Source organism: Pleurodeles waltl, chromosome 9 (assembly GCF_031143425.1).
Source record: "Pleurodeles waltl isolate 20211129_DDA chromosome 9, aPleWal1.hap1.20221129, whole genome shotgun sequence".
NCBI lineage: Eukaryota > Metazoa > Chordata > Amphibia > Caudata > Salamandridae > Pleurodeles > Pleurodeles waltl.
The window spans coordinates 526,072,220-526,093,923 of record NC_090448.1 but is presented as its reverse complement, the minus strand read 5'-3'; the positions used below and the strand labels follow the sequence as shown (position 1 = coordinate 526,093,923).

The 21,704-nt window shown below is 47.3% G+C and overlaps 1 protein-coding gene across 1 annotated transcript in view; it reads left to right on the top strand.

The window, feature by feature from the left end:
* LOC138259698 (phospholipid-transporting ATPase IK-like) overlaps positions 1–21,704 on the top strand; it is a 592,788-nt gene that overhangs the window by 248,248 nt on the left and 322,836 nt on the right. The window contains 1 exon segment of the mRNA XM_069207591.1: positions 18,263–18,351. Within this exon segment, the coding sequence (XP_069063692.1) occupies positions 18,263–18,351 (89 nt within the window).

Below are 21,704 nucleotides of genomic sequence, written 5' to 3'. Positions count from 1 at the left end.
TGGGCTGGTGACTATCTTAGTAACTGGTAGTGCATGGCCTAGTGCATAGGGCTGCTCCCTGTGTGGTGTGTACGCCAATGGTAGTGGTGTTGCTGGCATTGACCAAGTGTATCCTCTGTCTCTCCCCCCCTTTTTCTTTTGTCACCCTGCCCTTGTGTGCATTAGTATCATCTGGTGGAGGAGCAGAGGCACCGGCGATGGAGGGAGCTGCATCCCACATGGGCCTGGATGCCGAATCCACCGACGGTGAGGGCACCAGTGGGACGGAGGGTGATGGGAGCACCACGACGGGGACAGGAGGGGACACCACAAACAGCGACTCCTCCGACGATGGAAGCTCCCTGGCGGTGGCGGACACCTCTGTGCCCACCCCAACAACAGGTACAGCTGCCACTCCCCCACCAGCACCGCCCTCCCAGCAGCCCCTCAGCGTGTTTCCCGTGCCCTCTCACCCAGGAGGGTGGGCATCTCCTTCGCCCCAGGCACCTCAGGCCCTGCCCCAGTCAGCCCTGCTCCCCTCAGTGAGGAGGCTATTGACCTCCTGAGGGGCAGTCAACCATTCTGAATGCCATCTAGAGTGTCGAGAGGCATGTGCAACAAACAAATGCGTACCTGGAGGGCATTCACTCTGGCGTGGTTGCCCAACAGGGAGCATTTTAGGCTCTGGCCGCCGCACTGATGGCAGCCATTTTCCCTGTCTCCAGCCTCCCCCCTCCAACTTCCTCTACCCAGTCCCAATCCCCTCAACCACAGCCTATTCCAAGCACACCTTCAGACCAGCATTCACCCAAATCATCACACAATAGTGTCTCAGGCAAACACAAGCACCACACTTCATCTCACATTCACTCACACAAGCATCATCCCCATGCAGACACACCAACATCCACTGCCTCCACTGTGTCCCCCTCCTCCTTGTCGTCCACCTCCCTCCCAGTAGCGTCTCCACTCACACATGCATGCACTACATCCTCATCCACTACCTCCATCACCAGCACGCCCATCACAATACACCCCTCACTGGCAGTCACCACCCCCACATCCATGCACACGTCCCCTGTGTCCTCTCCCAGTGTGTCTGTGACCCCTCCTCCCAAAGTACACAAACGCAAGCACCGACCCACCCAACAGCCATCCACCTCCCAACAGCATCCAGCCCATGCACCTGCACCCAAACTTAGCAGACAGACACCTCCTGCAACCACTCCCTCTTCTTCCACTCCCAAACCCTCTCCCTCTTCCCACCTCAATGTCCCTAAGAAGCTTTTCCTGGCAAACAATGACCTGTTCCGTACCCCTCCCTGCCCCTGTCCTTCCCCTCGGGCCATGGTGGCCAGAACCCAGCCCAGCACCTCAGCCACCAAGTTGACGTCCGCTGTGATTCCTGCAGCTATCAGAGGCTCAAAGGGGGCACCTGTCAGCCCAGCCAGTGTGCCACCAACCCTTGCCAAGGCCAAACCATTCTGCCACCTGGCAAGGTGAAGAGGGGGACAGAATCCAGCAAGGGGGAGGAGCCACAACCACCCAGCAAGCCCACCTCAAAGACTCCAGCTGCCAGACCCAAGGTCACACCACCATCTGCCAAGGTGAGGAAGGGGCAGAAAACACCAGCCAAGATACTTCACCCGTCCGAGGCTGCATGTGAAGGCCTGGTGACTACCAGCACAACCGCCAGCAGCCCCGCTGTTGTGTAGCCATTTTAGTTATAGCTCCATGCACGTTATTTTAATACACTAGGCCACTGTGCACTTTAACCTAGATATGTTTTATTCAGCTTTGCATTATTACAATAACCATTTTTACGGTCTTGTTTTATTTTCATCTATCTAACTGTTTTGCCTAGGCCAGCACTCTGTTCTCAAACAAGACATTCTTGATCACTCTGTGCTTCATTCGATTCTACATTTTGGTACATTGCCGGTGAACGTAGTAGAAGTTTAGTCTCCAACATTTGTAGAAAATACACATCCTTACATAGGGACATTTTCTCAGAGCATCAGCTGTGTTATACAAGAAAAGGGGAGCCAGGGCACTCCAATGAAAATTATAAGTCCAAGATAAGTGGATTTGTAAAAGAACAATTTAATCCTTAGTTAATAGACAGTTCCAGAATATTCAATTCCACATATGAAGCAGGAAAATACGAGTTATGATAATATTCCGAGTCCTCAGAATATACAGGTATATATACAAGTTAACAGAAACAGCCAACACGTGTTTCGTCCTCACGGACTTTTTCAAGGCTCAACGAAAAACTGAAAGCAAGGTAGCTGATGTGCTTCTGTAGGGAATCCAGATGGTGAGATTAACTCAGGACAAAAACAAAGTCCAAGACGGTAAAATTGCATCCCATCAATGAAAGGGACCAGTATTCCTCAAATGTAACAGTACTGTAATCAGTGGTATGTCCGCAATGTAGGAAAAACCATGGTTGAAGGTCTAAGTAGACCCTACCTGTGCCACCCCGTGATTCAGGGGAACCAGAGACAGAACGGCGTGTAGGGTGCCCCGCAGCGCCTGATAACGCTGCTGTGTTACTACAGGAAGACGACCTTTCTTTTTAGTACCGTTGACATCAGCTGTGTTATATAAACACTTCTTAGTCCCTTACACGTTAGAGGGAGATTCCAGACAGGGAACCACAACTGTATGCTGATTGCCGAATGCTTCGCTACAGATGCTAACGCAGACCACAGGCCTTTGCTCAGGTATGGGGTTGATGTCTTCCCAGGGGAACCTGAAAGGCAGAATTAGAGCTTAACATGCTGTACTCAAATTATAACTTAGATAAGAAATAGTCCATCGATCATAGTGACAATATGATAGCGTTGTTTTTATGCTTCACTCTTCCCGTCACAATTTTAATACTGTCATGTTGTGTCGTCCTGGTTATTGCAGCTCACGCTTCGCCTCTGTTTGTCGTTTATATATGAGACTGAATTGTAAATGAGAGAACTGGATGCAACCTGAGTGACCACGACTTCCCTGAGAAGCCTAGTATGTCATGCTCTCTGCTGCCCAATCATCACTATCCTTTGGTAGGAATGAGGCCCTGCTAGTTGGCCGGAGCAAAACCCGGATTGGAGTGACAGGTGTCACCTGCAGTGAGTTAGACTCAGTCTTCCACACCGCGGACGATTCTGCTGCTCAAAATCTAGTAGTCTCATTAGAATAATGAGAACCTACGCGACATGGTGCTGCCAACGTTTGGTCAGGATCTAATTTTCGGGTCCTCTGGAGTATCTCGGTCTGATTATATATAATGACGCCTCAATACTGTATGCGGAGACGTCCATGGTGCTGAGGATTTCCACCCCAGCTGCGTAGGCTATCCTGTTTGCAGCCGGAGGTTGTTCAAGCTTGAGCTTTAAAAGGAAAGCCCTATTTGGTGTGCCTTCTCTGAACTTATAGTGTCACTACAATGGCAAATCCACAGCAGGTACAAATAGCAGTTAATATGAGAGAACCTCTAACTGCACATTTATTAGCGAATGGCCTAACAGCCCAGGGGGGTCCAGTCACATTTGTGGTGGATGCCCATGCAGCTTATAGAAAATAACTTTTCTATTCTTGGGTCACATTTCCAGCAGTTGATGGGAACACAAATACACTTCATCAATATACATCTGCAAATGCGCCTGGACAATACTGAGCATACGCATATTTAGAGATACCTCTATCTTATCAAGAACATAATAATTGACTTGATGGCATCCTAACCCACACAAAATTGCCAGTAGGGTTAGGTCCTCTAAGTAATAATGGTCCTACCTGTCCTTTATTGACCAATTATACACCACATCCTGCGGTTGCAATTTTAGCGGTAGCTGAGGTTCGTCGTTTAAATACTGTACTAATAGCAATATATAGACGATTAGTACAATTTGTAATGCAAACATTAAATACAAACCCAGCACGTGCTGCTCCAGCACACCCACATGCAGCAACACAGGTATAAATCCTGCAACTGTACATTCGATTATGGGTAAAGTACCCGCCAAATGAGAGGAAACTCCGTTTTTGTTAGCACAAACGATCAATGCGCTGGAGGCAGTATTTCCCCATACAGGACCTCAGGATAAACATAGAATATTAACAATGTGCTTGCCCTTTGGGATGGTCCCTACAGTAGATAACTGTAATACCTGGGGCACGGTGTTTGCCGTGCTCTATACAACAGCACATGGAACACCAACACTTGCCAATTTACCGGAGGTGTTGAAACAAATTCAAGATGAATATGGGGCTCCCCCGGCCCTAGATTTAGGGATGCAATTGATGGGCAATTTTGCACAGTATCCTCAATCATTTTAAGTAATCTTAAAGGGGAAGCGGTGGTGCTTGCAGTGCGCATGGGGCTCCGTGACATTCCACCCCAGGATCAGGAATGAGAGCTGCCTAAAATATTAGCAGAGACCTATTCAAGTATTGGCCAGACCACAAAAACCACAATTTCAGGGTAAATCGAGTAAAGATTCCCCGAAGCGAGCACCTGAGGGTAATAAGAAGCGCTGGGATAAAAAGCAACAAACTCCTAAAAATGAGAGGGGAGAATCTCCACGTACGGAGACCCCGCAGAATAGATATAATCTCAGGAACAGAGATAATAAAAAACGCCTGATAATTATCAATATACTGATACACGCCAATCTCGTTCCTTTCAGAACTCATCAGAAAAACAAAATGAGAGAGGTGGGTGATCAGAGCGAAGGACAGAGTATGTGAAACCGAGACACAAATCACAACGCTCTTCTGAGGTTTCTGTTAAAAAGGAAGAGAAACCTGCCCAACAAAAACCACAATTCAAAAAGAAAAAAGTGGCTGCAGTCACAGTCTGACATGCCACTCAGGAAGAGGGTCCTCTTGAAGAACAAGAAGTGGGCTCTAGCACTGCTAGACAGCGCGGCAGAGGTCACAATAGTTCGCCGGAATCTTCTAGAGCATCTGGAGGTGAAAGCAACTGATGACTTTATACAAGTAGAGACTGCGGACATGCATGTCTCCACGCCTGATAGGGTGTATAAAGTAACACTACAGGTAGAAGGAGACATTGAATGCATAATAGATGCAATCTTTTCGGATCGCGTAGTAAACATATATGATGTTTTGTTGGCCGAACAAGATTGGCCACCTGAATTTGTCCGTACCTGCCCATATGGAGAAGATGTTATTAAACCTTCCTTCTCCCCCTACCACGTAATTCCAATTAAAAATGAACCTCAACCGCAGTATCATATAAAACACAAAGCAAAAGCACTGGTGAGAGAAATAGTCACGCAATTAGAGTACCAGGGCGTAGTTGAACCCTGTGTCTCACCAATTAATAATCCATTATTTCCAGTAGCTAAGCCAGACCATTAATGTAGAATAGTCTTCGACTACAGACATTTAAACAGTCATACACGCACCTATGCTATCCAAAACTCGCATAGCACAGCACTAATGAACAATATAGTGCGTAAAAAATGCGAAACAACACTGGACATTTCCAATGTTTTTTTTCTGCCAGAATATAGTGCCTGAGAGTAGAGACTTAACAAGTTTCAGTGCACTAGGCTCCCAGAAAAAATTCTGTTGTTTACCTCAGGGGTATAACAATAGCCCAGGGCTTTCGCAGCTCGTGTTACTGCAATTTTGCACGAGATTGACCCTGAAGCATTGTCCCATGTAGATGATATCTATCTTATGGATGATGAATTACTACAACATTTAAGACAGGTAGCCCGCATTGTTGTCGGATTTGCTGAATTTAGCTACAAATTCAACTTTAAAAAAAAAAAATCGCCTTCCTCAGCGTCCTGTTCCTTGGATATGAGTTGTCAAGTAAAGGAAAGAGCCTAGTGCCACAATTCTTAGAGAAATGCACACAGTTACAACCACCAAATACAATTAAAAAACTCCAATCTCTATTGGGTTTCCAAAATTTTGGCAGAATTTACATTCCAGATTATGCTACACGCATAAAACCTTTATACGATCTAATACGTCCCGATTTTTCAAGTAAATTCTGGACAATTGAACAGATACGCATTCTTCGAGAGTTGCAAACAGACATGCTTGCAGCACAACACTTACACACGAGGGACAACAAAACACATTTGGTCATCAGAGTAATAGCTGGGGCCATCGGTTTCACCTATGTGACATTCAATGAAGGTGAGAAAGTCCCGATTGCATACAAATCACACTTATATTCAGCGGCAGAACAACGCTTTGCTCCCACTGAGAAAATTCTCACTGCTGTGCAGATGGCTGTAATCAAAGACCTCTTGCCCAAGGAAAACGCATTGTCGTCGTTTCTACGATCCCAGCCCTAGAGGCTGTTTCAAAAGCCAGCGTTCCAAACGCAAAAGCATTACATCCACGTTGGATACAATGGGCTACGTCTCTGACAGCCACTGATGTAGACTACATTTTTGACCCAAAATTACGAACTCAAGAGTTTTTGCAATACGAAATAGAATACACAGTTCCAGCAAATACATTGCGTATTGAACAATATCATAGAGTCATGTACACTGATGGCTCAGCACAACCTACAATTAGAACTAAACACCAATATTCTGCTGCTTGCGCAGTCGTAAGTGGCTACATGAAGGGCAGTAAATGTTGTCCTCAACATACCCTTACGCAGACCCTAGGGGATTGCACAGCACAATTGGCAGAACTAAAAGCTCTGCTGATGGCACTGGAACACACGGATCCTGCACAGCTTGCGCTGATTGTTTGTGATTCGTATTATTGTGTCCAGTCCTTTAATGAATACCTGCATTATTGACGCCAGAAAGGGTTCATAGATTCCAAAGGCAACACCATTAAACACAGACTTCTGTGGGGGAAAGTAGCAGATCTGAAAGAGACGCTACCAAATGTCCATGTTGTACACACACTTGGACACCAGCGCATTGGGATACACGTTGCTGGAAATACATTGGCTGATGAAGCTGCAAAATCAGCAGTGGCAGTGGCCGCTGTAGCTGCAGTGACTCGTTTGAGTTCCAAACCGGACGCAGACATTTGGGCTGCTGTGACAGCTACGGCTGATGGTAAGCCCTATCCCAAAGGATTTCCTAATAAATATTCCTTCTGAATGGGAGATCGCCTGAACGCTGAAGTTAGAATACCATGTGTAGGCATAAGGGACTTTCCCAACAAAGACATAAGACCAGGGTTGATTAAAGCAGCGCATGAGGGGGTGGCATCTGCCCTTGCTGGTGTGGCGGCTACAATTTCGATCTTGCAAGCCCGTTATTGGTGGCCAGATCTTTACAAAGAGACCAAGCAGTATGTCCTTTGTTGTGACATCTGTCAACAAATTAAAGTTTCCACTGCCAAGCGCCCCCTGCAGACACCCCTCTTAATTTCTAACAAACCATTACAATGTGTGTACTTGGACCACTGTGGTCCCCTAACACCAGATAGTGCATACAAGTATATTTTAGTTGCTGTTGATTCATGCTCCAGATTTGTATGAGTGTGGCCACAACGCTCGGCTGCCCCTCGGACTGTTATTAAAGATTTGCGAGTCTTTATCGGTACATATGCGGTTGCGGCTTTCCATTCGGACCAGGGCCCTGCTTTCGCCTCAAGGGCATTCAGGGATGCCATGGCTTCATTGGGGGTCCAACTTCAGTACTCATCTCCATTTCATCCTGAGGGAAATAGTGTTGTGGACGAATAAACCGTGATTTAAAGCAATCTTTAACAGCCAGAGTCTTAGGTACGGGTCGTAGTTGGCTTAATCACCTATATGGAGTCCAGAGAGCACTAAATAATCTGCCTAGAAGGTCCCTGGGGGGTCGTACTTCATATGAGGGCCTGTTTGGAACTCAAATGTGTGTTCCGGATCTTGATGGTCCTGGCGTGGAGGCAGCAGAAACACCTTTTGACATAAATGAACATGTCACTGTCTTACAGGAATTGCAACAGTTCCGTGAAGATAATTCTTCTAACAGTGCCTCCTTCACAGGAATCAAGGATGTGCCTGTAACATCTACCGGCTAGATCACCAAAGTAGGGGATCTTGCACGTGAAAAAGTTGCTGTGAAAAAGGAATTTGGCCCTTCTTATTGAGCACCAGTCCCAGTACTCGGGTTACACGGTACCAGAACTGTAATTCTACCACCGTTGGCAGGTGCCAAAGAAAATCGTTTTGTCTCCATCAGCAATGTCAAACTACACCATGTGGCCAATCCTGCACAGCCGACCAAGAGGAACATCCAGTAGTTCCTGAATCCCTCTCACTACTGGCGAAGAAGTCCCTCTACAAGTTGTATATACCAACATCTCTCCGAGCTTGGGGAGGGTGGAAGATGATCTTGCATTAGTTCCACTACCGTAAAATAATTTAGAAATATTTGACCAAGCTGATTCAACTTTAACACAGATGGATGGTGCTATCTATAGTATGCCACCACAGGAAACACCAACTCCACCACTGACAATGGCTCCACCATTTGCACAAATTGCCTCTGGATATTTTGCCGACTTCAACAATGACTTCTCAGACTCATTCGCCTCTCCGACAGCTGACTTGTCAAGTGCACGTAAGCTAAAAAACTGGCTTAAAGAAACATATTTTATCTTTCCATGGAACTATCTATGGCTCTCTTTGACTGTATTAGCCTTTCTACTTTGGATTGGTTTTGTCATCACCTTTTTCTTATTAATACATTGTCACTTTCTTCCTGAAAGATCACCAGTTGAACTGGTGGAGCAGGTTTTAAAATCACATTTTTCATCACATAAAGTCTGAAGAGACTTATCCTTTGTGAACATTTCCGCAGTACCAATTCCTGATGGGATTGTTTGGGACAAAGTAATGTTTGATATATATGGTCTCACAGAAGTTATTCAAATACTGTATGTGTTTAACCTATCAATGAATGATATAGTAATACCAGGCATTGTTCCTGATGATTGGGATGTGAAAACAGTTGATTCTATGATGACTGAATTGCAATATTATACTGTCTTTGAAAACGAAGATGTTTACATGTTTAATGCATCACTGACATGTCGTGGCGGGTGGTTATTGTGGCCAATAGATACCAACGGGTGTCATCAACGTTTTATTAACTCCTCGGGGGGCTTTAGGACGAGTAGGCCAGACCCTCTCTATATATCTTCCGAACACGCGGGTATAGTTACAACATATGGGGGAAAATTGTGCCAGCAATGGTTAAAATCATCCTCACTAGATGCAGTTAGAGAACACCTCAGTCTCCTGTCTAACACCACTGATTTACAAGACTTCCTGTTAGGCCCCAGAACACCACGTAGGAAGCGTTTCTTATATGCAGTATATAATGACATTTGGAAGCTTTCCCAACAAGATGCTGCTGCCCGGTTAAGGCAAATAGATCAGGAAAATCTAAAAAAGGCATTAGCTGTTGTGGATAATGGGATTAACACTTTGTCCGACCGGATATATACCATAACTAAAATCGTCTCTTCTGCTATAGACATTATACAATCAGATATGTCTTCCTTACACCATGAACGGAGTCAGATCAGGTCCATTATACAGTTGGGTTGGATGCTTCAAACATTGAAGGCGGGTCGCGTTCCCTGGAAGCATGTCAGTGCAAGGGAGATATTTTCTTCCTTTAATTTAACGCAACAACAACAACTAATGGCTAAGAAGGAAGCACTTATGTCATGCTTAACATTGAGAAATTAGAAAACCTGCATTTTACTGTGGCCAAAATACCTTCAGCTGAGTGGTTAATACATGGGGTTATTAATCTGCCTATTTCAACACTTCAGTTCACCTCCTGTTTAAAACACATTCCGGTAGGCAGATATGAAAAGCTGGGAGATAGTTACATCCATGAGGTGTAGGAGCTTCCCTTCTTGTACAAATGCTTCAGTGGCATAAAAGAGGTTTTTCTTAGCGGTAGTGAATGCAAGACTTCAGTCAGCCACTCAATGGTTTGTAAACAGCTGCCCTTGCATGGGGCGTGTAACGCGTCTGCTGCAAACTTGGCTTGGTATCCGAAGGGAGTTCCAGTCCCCTTGATTAGACCTATGTTCCAGGTGCTTTCAAACGGCAGCTACGTCTTCCTCAATGGTGAAGACTGTTGTGGCATGCGGGCCGGAATAGTTTACGATCTTTCGGTCTCTAGGATCGTTACATGCTGCGGGAACGTACTTTTTACCCCACTAAAAATAAGGAGGTAGCCGATATTTGGCCTTACATTGCTACTTCAAATGTGAATTTTGACAAGTTAAGCAGACTCAAGGCTTTACTGTTTCAAAAGCATGCGGCCCTTACATCTGCGCGCAAGACCTAGGCACTTCAAGTGGCAAGGTCATCGGCAGAAATACAGTCCCTGTTAAATACAAACTTTCCGAGACACTTTGGTGAACTCATGGGACGAATATTTAATGCGTCCAATACAACTGGTATCACACATTTTTTCAAAGCTGTTGGTTCTGGTTTCATTCTCACCTTCTCCTCCGTCTTCGGTTTGATACCTTCAGCTATCCACTCTATTTTCTCTAACATTTTGGGGGGATTTCCGATAACTTTGGCTTTATTAGCTGGCATCCTGCTGTTGCTGTTGTTTATGTGCAATGGCTGTCCCGCCACAACATCAGCGCAGCTGTGTCGTGAACGTATGATGCAGTATTTTGGAGCAACACTCCTGGAGCAATTGAAGTGTGGCTGGTCTTTGTCATTCAGACCGGTTTTGCATTGTGTGCAGCCCGTGTTTCGGTGCCTCTGGTGCTCTTTTGAACATGCACTGGAAATCTGTCTTTCACTGCAGTGCTTGCCTGCAGTAGACGCTGATCTGTTGATGTTCTCACTGAGTGTTCAATACCGGACACGTGCATTGAGGTTGCATTTGCTACGTGAAGCTACTTATGAGTTGCCCTTTCTGGAGGAAGTTGTTCACGACTCATCACTGGGCACACCACGGAATGCCGCCTTGGTTGACACTGGGGCTACGGAACACACCTGCTCCTTGATCCTTCTTGGCGAGGTCTTTCCGATTTTAACATCAGCCGAAGAGGAAGATCTCCTATTGTCCATGACTCATACCTAGTTTGGAACTTTTCTAAATTGACATGCCCTTCAAATGAGATTTTATGACACATGCTTATGTTTTAATTTGTCACATAGGATGCTTGTGTGTCCTTTTAACTTGTCCAAATTGACTTTGCTTTTATATATATCTTAGGTTGAGCTTTTTAGCATAACATTTTAGCTTTGGCTTTGAACCACTTTCAACCGACAAGGGGAGGGTGTTGTGTAGCCATTTTAGTTATAGCTCTATGCACGTTATTTTAACACACTAGGCCGCTTTGCACTTTAACATAGATATGTTTTATTCAGCTTCACATTATTTCAATAACCATTTTTACGGTCTTGTTTTATTTTCATCTATCTAACTGTTTTGCCTAGGCCAGCACTCTGTTCTCAAACAAGACATTCTGGATCACTGTGTGCTTCATTCAAGGTTACAGTTCAGTACATTGCCGGGGAACGTGGTAGAAGTTTAGTCTCCAACATTCGTAGAAAATACACATCCTTACGTAGGGACATTTTCTCAAAACATCAGCTGTGGTATTATATAAACACTTCCTTGTCCCTTACACGTTAGAGGGAGATTCCAGCCAGGGAACCACAACTGTATGCTGATGCTTCGCTACAGATGCTAACGCAGACCACAGGTCTTTGCTCAGGTATGGGGGTTGATGTCTTCCCAGGGGAACCTGAAAGGCAGAATTAGAGCATAACATGCTGTGCTCAAATTATAACTTAGATAAGAAATAGTCCACCGATCATAGTGACAATATGATAGCGTTTTTATGCTTCACTCTTCTCGTCACAATTTTAATACTGTCATCCTGTTATTGCAGCTCACGATTTGCAATCTAAGATGCAGTTGTTTTATTAAACTCATTATTGAAACATATACTGCCTCTGTTTGTCGTTTATATATGAGACTGAATGATAAATGAGAGAACCGGATGCGACCTGAGTGACCACGACTTCCCTGAGAAGCCTAGTATGTCATGCGCTCGGCTGCCCAATCATCACTATCCTTTGGTAGGGATGAGGCACTGCTAGTTGGCCGGAGCAAAGCCCGGATTGGAGCGACAGGTGTCACCCGCAGTGGGTTATACTCAGTCTCCCACACAGCGGATGATTCTACTACTCAAAATCCAGTAGTCTCATTAGAATAATGTGAGCCTACGGGACACCCCCACTAGCACCGCCGCAAGCACTGTCACCTGCACCTCTACTGTCAGCAGCAGCAGCCACATTGGGCAGCCGTCCGAGGCTGCAGGAGAAGGGCTGGAGCTTCCCTCCACCACTGGCAGCTCCGGCACCTGAATCACGGCCAGCACCGCCACCTGCACCGCTGCAAGCACCACCACCTGCACCGCTGACAGTAGCACCACTACCAGCAGCAGAAGCCCCAGTGGGCAGCCATCTGAAGGCTGTAGGAGAAGGGCTGGAGCTTCCCTCCACCACTGGCAGCACCCCCACCAGTACCGGCACTACCCCCAGTTTGCAGCTGTAGCCGCCGCCAGATGGAGTCTAGCCCTGCCTCCATGGACTATCATGCAACCTGGTCCCTGCAAATCTCTTGCCTCAGACACCCAGGTGAGGTACTGTGAACTGCCACACCCCATGTGTTGCATCACTGGACACAAAGCCCTCTCCAGAACCAGTGGAAGAAAGCATCCACTCAGCCCCTCCTTGGCAGGATGAAGCACACTGGGCGCAAACCCCACTCCAGAACCAGTGAGGAAAGGCATCCACTCACCCTATCCTTGGCAGGATGGAGCACACTGGGCACAAAGCCCCCTCCAGAACCAGTGGAGAAAGGCATCCACTCACCCTATCCTTGGCAGGATGAAGCACACTGGACACAAAGCCCCCTCCAGAACCAGTGGAAGAAGGTATCCACTCAGTCCCTCCTTGGCAGAATAAAGCACACTGGGTACAAGGCACCCTCCAGAACCAGTGGAGAAGCCATCCACTTGAGAGACTGTAGCCTTGCACTCCCCAGGACCAAGCAGTGGGCAAACCACCCACCAGAGAGACTGTGGCTTTGCACTCCCCAGGACCAAGCAGTGGGCAAACCACCCACTTGAGAGACTGTGGCCTTGCACTCCCCAGGGCATTGCTGTGTGCATGGAGCCCCCTCCAGGAGCAGTGGCGTTATTCCAACTTCCGGCTGAGGTGCTCCCCTTCCCCGTCCCCCTGAGGTGCCTGTGTGTTTTTGACCTGATGCCCCTGCAGTGTTCTCTCTGTATTGAGGCAGGAGTCAAGTGTGGGCTTGGCCTATGAGTTTTGGACTAGTGGCCCACGGACATTTTGAGAGTACAAAGTACCGCCTTATGTACATATTGTATATTTTTGTAAATACTGTTTTTAAAATTATTACGTATATCTGACTATTTCTAAAATATCACAGATTTGACTCTATTCCTTTTGTCCTTGCGTTCTTCCAGGGGGTTACGGGGTATAAATGTAATGTTGATGCATGTGTTTGTGTGTATGGTGTTGTGGGTGAGGGTGGGGGTGTCACTCTTTTTCCTCCCCCCTGTACTAGGTGCAGTACTCACCGTGGTCGTCGCCGCTGCCGTTCGTACTCCTGGTAGATGAGGAGGTAGACCAGCATGGGGAGGACCTGCAGCTCGGGCTCCATGGCGTCCTGGTTCTTTGTTGAGTGTCGAGAGGTGAGTGGTTCCCCTTCTGGGTACTGTTTTCGCTGTGCTTTTGATGGCGTTGGTACCACCTCGGAAAAGCTGGCGGATGGACGGGTTGTGATGGGGTGGGCAGTACATTGACTTCTGTCTGTCTGTTGGTGGTTACTGCTGCAGTGTTTGTTGCTACCGCCGTGGCGGTCGGAGTGTTAAAGTGGGTGTATGAGTTGGCAGTTTCCGCCGTGGTCGTGATCCCATTTTTTTTACCGCCGGCCTGTTGCCAGTATTACCTCAGCCTTAACACCGACCGCCAGGGTTGTAATGAGGGCCATAATCTCTCCCATGCAATCTGAATTTGTTCCACACCGCTCCAACTCAGTCAGTCTTTGCACTCTCTTTGCAATAATAAATCAGATCTCCCCTACTATCCCTGCAGGGCTTACCCTATTAGGAGCTGAAAAAGTGTTCGACTCCCTTGAATGGTCATTCCTCAATGCCACAGTAACTAAATTGGGAATTCACGATTGCTTTAGAAACCTCCTTACGTTACTCTATAAATCTCCTCTTTCCCACCTGCAAATAAATGGCACACTTTCTGAGCCATTCCCTTTAACAAGAGGTCTGCTCTCCCCCCTTCCATTTATTATTGCCATGAACCCCCTAGCCAGACATCTACAAGAATGACACCTAGAGACTGGCATCGGATTTTACTATGGTGCATTATTAGCCCCCCTTTACGGATGATATATGGTTGTTTGTCTGCGATCCATTCACCAATCTTTCCCCTATCATTTGAAAGGTGATGCTCTTTGGTGAATTTTCTGGTCTATCCATCAACTGGAATACATCAGAGATATTCCCTCTCATGGACGCCACTGCACCATATGATCTTGAATACCCCTTACAATGGTGTACGGATTCCCCCAAATATTTTTTTTTTTTTTTTTACACAGAGACAGATCCGAGGTGGTACAGCGCAATGATGGCCCTGCTATGGACAAACTCACGACTCTGATAGAACGCTGGATTAAATTGCTGCTGACAAGGCAGTACGCATTGCTATCATCACAATGGTGGTTATTCCGCAATTTCTATACTTTTTTTTAAATATCCCTATTGGTCTAACTAATTTCCTTTTAGCTACACTGCGGGGGTTGCTAACATGCCTTACATGGGCTGGTCGCCAGTCCGGTGTTCAGAGGGACACACTGCACTCCCCTATGATCGTGGCAGTTTCTGGTTCCTGACCTACAGTTATACTACGTAGTGGTTCAATCACACTTTGCTTATTACTGGTACCATCTAGATGCCAGACTACAATATCTCAAACCTGAAAGAACGTAGGCGCCCAATCTCCCCCTTTCTTCCATACTCCTGCAGGACTTCTCATGGAACCTTACTGAAATACAGACTCTATCTACCACCTACTGGGCCTGGTCCAAACTATTACGCTATCTGGGCTGGTGCATTTTATGCTCTCCGCATATACCTCTCCCAAATAATCCATGGCTTCCACTTACCCAGGAATGTTTAGTACAGCACTTCCTTATCACACATCAGCTGTGTGTTGTGGGCGATCTTTTTGTTAATGGTACCCTCAAGCCTAGCTCTACTGTGGCTAAAGGGGGAGGCTCAACTCATATGAATAGATTTATATTCCACCATATACAGAGCATACCCAGGGATAACTTACCCTCATATCCTGAGGGTCCTAAAAACGTTCCTACTCTCATATTAGTAATTTCCCTTTCGGACAGCAGCCAAATAATATCCAGATTTAGCCACACTTCTCTGCAGCCCATTGGTTCAGAGCAGACGACATCTGCGTGGGAACACGAATTAGGATACTTCATTCCTGATAAAACCTGATATTATTGCTGCATGCAGACCAAACTCATCTCCAACAACCACTACCATAAATTACTACACTATAAGTATCTTCATTGGGCATACACAACCTCCAGGGCCTTAGCTAAACTTGATCCCACTAGGCCACATCATTGCCCCAAACGTCAAGTGGAGCAAGCTCACTTTGCTCACTTATCATGGAATTGTACAATGATCAAAACATATTGGGGGGGATTTATACTACGTTAAGTCTTAGGATTGAACAAACAGTCAACCCCGATCCACTCATGGCCCTATTGGTTTATGTTAAACCAATACCCCCTGGACTACGATGTTTTACTGCCATTGTGGTACTTTTGGCCAAATGGCAGGTGGCGCTCGATTGGGGCAGTATTACACTCCCTACTATATCCACTTGGTTACGTGATATGTCGTACTGTGTTACTACCTACAAACTTTACGCTTCCCTACAACCAATCACTTCCAGACCCAAGGACATATGGCAGCCGCTTAGAGACTATCTTTTAACAATGGACCCTGTAGGGGAACACAAAGATATGGAATGAAACTTCCTTCCACAGATGGGGCTTTATTCAGTGTGTAGGCTACCCTGTGTCTATACTGTGTCGCCCCAATGTGATGTATTTATTTTGCCATCATCTGCTTATTATGGGGTATTTGCCTTTTCTTGCTAGTTCTCCTCCTGCATATCTCTAACGTTCCCTCCCACTTTCTTTTTTTTTTTTGGAGCGTCAAATATTGTTTTCTGCTATTTGTAGCTTCTTTGTTATTTTTTTCTTGCAAGAAAAAATAGGAGTTCTAGACCAAAACCCTGGATGCACGAGTCTGTTAAACTTAGTGGTACAAATGTGAATGTCCAGGGTTGACCGGAGACTGTGCTTTAGGTAGTGAGATTCAAGGCAGTGAGTGTGAGTGTACTTCTGTTAAGTGCTACTGTACACCAAGGTGTGTGACTCACTCCAAGTGAATGATGCCAAGTAAGAAGCGTCACACCCAGTGAGATTATACTCCAAGATTTGAAATTCACCTTCACTAAGTAACGTGCTCCAAAAGGTGAAACACATACCCAGTGTGAGAGACCGTGCTATAAGTTGTGAGACTCTCACCCTTCAAGTGCCAAATTGTGCACCAAGTTGTGGGACTCAGACCAGTGAGATTGTTCACCAAGGTGCAAGACTTGCACCAATTGAGTGAAACTGTGCTCCAAGAAATGTGATTTACACTAAATGAGTGAGACTGTTCAAGGATTGAGATTCCTGCTAACTTAGTGAGGCTGTACTTGTTCTTGTGATTCCTCCTAAAGTATCTTTATCCCTGGTGCTGTTGTTTGCTGCCTTTTAGTGTGTGTTGTCTTCCTTGTTCTAAGTGCCATTCAACTCTGCTGCACAAGCTCCTCTGCTGTCTGGCCAGTGTTTAATTTGAGTTGGTGGTTTTGGGTGGGATCTGGCAGTACTCATGTTTGGGGACCAGCACTCATTTTTCTGCATCACACATTTCCAAAGAGAAAGAGAGGAAAAACCACACAAATGGGATAGTAGGAGAAAGACAGAAAACCCTTCACACCAGGAGAAAGCTGGAACCTGCTAGAGTGAGATAAAGCGGTAGGTAATGTCTGGTAGTGGTTCAGAGGCCAGAGGTGGATTCAAGACTACGCAGCCTTTGTATGCGGCGTGTGGACATTTTAATAGTGCCCGCCAGGGGCTTCTGAGAAGTGCTTTGGGTACCAACACTCACTCTTTAACAAATTGAGCACTGTGTCTGGCTCTTGTGGCTTATACATCTGCTAGACTTCTGCTTCCGGACAAAGGGCTTCAGAATACCAGAAGCAGACACAGAGGGTCATTCTGACCCTGGCGGCCGGTGGCCGCCAGGGCCACCGACCACGGGAGCACCGCCAACAGGCTGGCGGTGCTCCAATGAGCATTCTGACCGCGGCGGTTCAGCCGCGGTCAGAAGCGGAAAGTCAGCGGTCTCCCGCTGACTTTCCGCTGCTCATTGGAATCCTCCATGGCTGCGGAGCGCGCTCCGCAGCCATGAGGATTCTGACCCCCCCTACCGCCATCCAGTTCATGGCGGGAAAGCCACCATGAACAGGATGGCGGTAGGGGGGGTCGCGGGGCCCCTGGGGGCCCCTGCCGTGCCCATGCCAATGGCATGGGCACGGCAGGGGCCCCCGTAAGAGGGCCCCAAAATGTATTTCACTGTCTGCCTTGCAGACAGTGAAATACGCGACGGGTGCAGTAGCACCCGTCGCACCTTCCCACTCCGCCGGCTCGATTACGAGCCGGCATCCTCGTGGGAAGGTCGTTTTCCCCTGGGCTGGCGGGCGGTTTAACTGGAACCGCCCGCCAGCCCAGGGGAAAACTCGTAATACCCGCCGCGGTCTTTTGACCGCGGCGCGGTAATTTGGAGGGCGGGATCCTGGCGGGCGGCCTCCGCCGCCCGCCAGGGTCATAATGAGGCCCACAGTCACAAAAGAGATTTAACATAAAGCCGTATTTCAAGGTTTTATACACCATCAATTTAGGAATTGCGCACGTAGACTTTTGAAACTACTACCATATTGCCTGGCATATTTTCTTGTGCAGTGATTCAAACTTGTTGATATTATACATTAGACGTGGCTGTCCTATGAGAAAGGGCAGTTCTATTAAAGCTGACCAAATGTGTATCAACCTCAATTGCAACCTTTTCAAGTAGATTCTGCTACCTTATTCTGTTTCAGGCTTTGACACTAAAATAATGAAAAATTCGGGAAAAGTCAAAGTGAAAAGAACCAGACTGGACAGCTTGATGAATATGATTGTGGTTTTGGTAAGTAGGTATTGTCTCTAGTATTTGATGTTAGCCCAGTTCCTGGGTTTAAAATTTGCAGAATCAATCAATCAATCAATGAATTTGTTGAGCGCGCTACTCACCCGGGAGGGTCTCAAGGCGCTGGGAGCATGGTGTTGGGGGAGGTGCTACTGCTCGAAGAGCCAGGTCTTGAGGCGCTTCCTGAAGGTCAGGAGGTCCTGGGTCTTACGTAGGTTGGTGGGGAGGGAGTTCCAGGTTTTGGCGGCAAGGTGGGAGAAGGATCTGCTGCCAGTTGTGGTATGATGAATGCGAGAGACTGTTGCGAGGGCTAGGTTGGTAGAGCGAAGCTGGCGTGTGGGGTTGTGGAAGTTAAGTCGATCGTTGAGGTAGGCAGGTCCAGTGCAATGGAGAGCTTTGTGAGCGTGGATTAGGATTTTGAAGACGATCCTTTTGTTGACGGGTAGCGAGTGGAGGGCTCTGAGGTGGGCAGAGATGTGTCCGTTGCGAGGGAGGTTGAGGATGAGACGTGTTAAGGCATTCTGGATGCGCTGGAATTTTTTCTGGAGCTTGGCCGTTGATCCCGCGTAGAGGGCGTTGCCGTAGTCTAGTCTGCTGCTAATGAGGGCGTGGGTGACTGTTCTTCTGGTTTCCACAGGGATCCACCTGAAGGGCTTGCAGAGCATTCGAAGGGTGTTGAACCATGAGGACGAGATGGCGTTGACTTTCTGGGTCATGGAGAGTGAAGAGTCTAGTATGAAGCCGAGATTGCGTGCTTGGGTGGTGGGTGTTGGGGGCGACCCCAGGGTGGCCGGCCACCAGGAGTAGTCCCATGCTGACTTGATGGGGCCGAAGATGATGAGTTTTTCCTGAGTTCAGCTTGAGGTGGCTTGCTGTCATCCAGTGGCGATGACGAGGAGTCTGGTGTGGAGGTTGTTCTTGTTGGTTGCGGGGTTCCTTGTGAGGGAGAGGATGAGCTGAGTGTCGTCAACATAGGAAATGATGTTGAGACCGTGGGATCAGACGATGTTGGCGAGTGGAGCCATATAGATATTGGAGATGGTGGGGCTGAGTGAGGATCCCTGAGGGACTCCGCAGATGGTCTTGGTGGCCTTTGACCAGAATGGGGGGAGGCGAACTCTTTGTGTTCTTTCAGAGAGGAAGGAGGTAAGCCAGTCCAGGGCTCTGAGGTGAATTCCGGCGTGAAAGAGGCGTGTGTGAAGGGTTTGGTGACATACAGTGTCGAAGGGTGCGGAGAGGTCGAGGAGGATGAGGGCAACGGTTTCACCTTTGTCGAGTCTGGTCCTGATGTCGTCGGTGCAGGCGATGAGGGCGGTCTCGGTGGTGTGGTTTTTGCGGAATCCAGACTGGGAGACTTCGGGTAGGCTGTTGTCCTCCAGGAAGCGGGAAAGTTGGTTGTTGACTATCTTCTCTATGACCTTCATGGGGAAGGGGAGTAGGGAGATAGGTCGGTAGTTTCTGAGGTCTTCGGGGTCGGCTTTGGGCTTTTTGGGCAAGGTGTTGACTTCGGGGTGTTTTCAGCTTTCTGGGAAAATGGCGGTCTTGAAGGAGCTGTTAATGATGGTCCGGAGCTGGGGAGCGATGATTTGGCTGGCCTTATTGAAGACGTGGTGAGGGCAGGGGTCTGTGGGAGAGCCGGAGTGGATGGTGCTCATGGTTTTGTTGGTTTCCTCGTCATTGGTGGGGGTCCAGGCGCTCAGTATGTTGATGCAGCAGGGGCGATGGGGTCGACCATGTCAGTGGTGGTGGTGGGAGACGCCGTTGGGAAGCTTCCATGTATGTCTGTGATCTTGCGGTGGAAGAAGATGGAGAGCGAGTCGCAGACGTCTTGTGAGTGGGGAGGGTCGATGGAGCAGGACTTGGGGTTGGTGAGTTCCATGATGACATTGAATAGCTCCTTGCTGTTGTGTGCGTTGTTGTCTATCCGTTCTTTGTAGAAAGATCTTTTGGTGGTCCAGATGAGCTGGTGGTGTTTGCGCATGGCTGATTTGAGGGCGGTGGGGTTGTTCTTGGCACCAGGTTTTCTCAGATTTCCGGCATTCTCGTTTGGTGGCCTGAAGGTCTGCGGTGAACCAGGGAGCTTTCTTGTTGACGCGGGTGTTGCTGATTTTCCTGAGTGGAGTGAGGTTGTTGGTGCAGTCGTTGAGCCATTGTTTGAGGTTGAGGGCGGTGGTGTTGGGATCATTGGTTTTAAGTGGTAGGGATTGGGCGGGGTTCGAGATCAGCTGTTCCTTGGAGATCTTGCTCCACTTGCTGTGAGGGTTCGGATGCTGCTGGTGGTGGGTGGTGGGCTTCAGGAAGGAAAAATTAACGCAGTGGTGGTCCGTCCAATGGAGTTCGGTTGTATGAGTGAAGGTGATGTGGCTGCTGGAGGAGAAGATGGCGTCGAGCATGTTCCCCGGCTGAGTGGGTAGGCGAGGTGACCAGTTGCTTGAGTACGAGGTTGTCCAGAAGGGCAGCGGAGTTGCAGTTGCTGGTGTTCTCCAGGTGGAAGTTTAGGTCGCCGAGAAGCAGGTAGTCCGAGGAGGCAAGGGCGTGTGAGCTGATTGTGTCGGCGATGGTGTTGCAGATGTAGGGGCGGGGCCTGGTGGTCTGTAGACAAGGGTTCCTCTGATGGTGGTGTTGGCGTTGATGTGTATCTGAAAGTGAAGAGAACACAGCCTCCTATACTCTGGTTACATTATATTAGTGCCCCCTGTTCTGAGCAATAGGGAAGTTCCTTGACAGACAGGTCTTTCATCTGTTCTAATCATGCTTGTGAAATTCATAGCTGTATTTATGCAAATAGAATGCAACCCTATCTATCAGACAAAGCTGATGGTAATTCACCCTCAGCTTTCCTCATGCTCTCCTCAGACTGTGATTCCCTAGATTCACATGTGCTGTGTACATAGCATAATGATTTATTTTTGCGGTCTTCAGTGCTACAGATGACAGTCATCTTGTTCTGCTGTTAGTTTAATCACTGACTAACAATGGTATACCTACTGTTATATTTACCTGCATTTTTTACTTTATTTGTATTAAAACAGAATCATTATTTTTATGATTGTAGATAGCTGGATGCAAGACATTCACAAGAGGGAACCTTGCAGCCATGGATTCATTTATTACTCTGTAATGCTCCTTAAAGTTACCTAATGTTATATGGTGTAAGTCCCACACAAAAGAGGGGAAGGATGAAGGAGTGGTTTGCCTTGAAAGTTTAAGAACACCCACATCCATTTGGTACCATCTCTGTGCTTTTATCACTGCAGAAATAGTCAGAGTTATGGGGGTAGAGAAATTTCTTTCCAGAGAGGAACATAACGCCCGTACAAATGGCATGGGGTGTAAAGAAAGTGTTTTTTCTG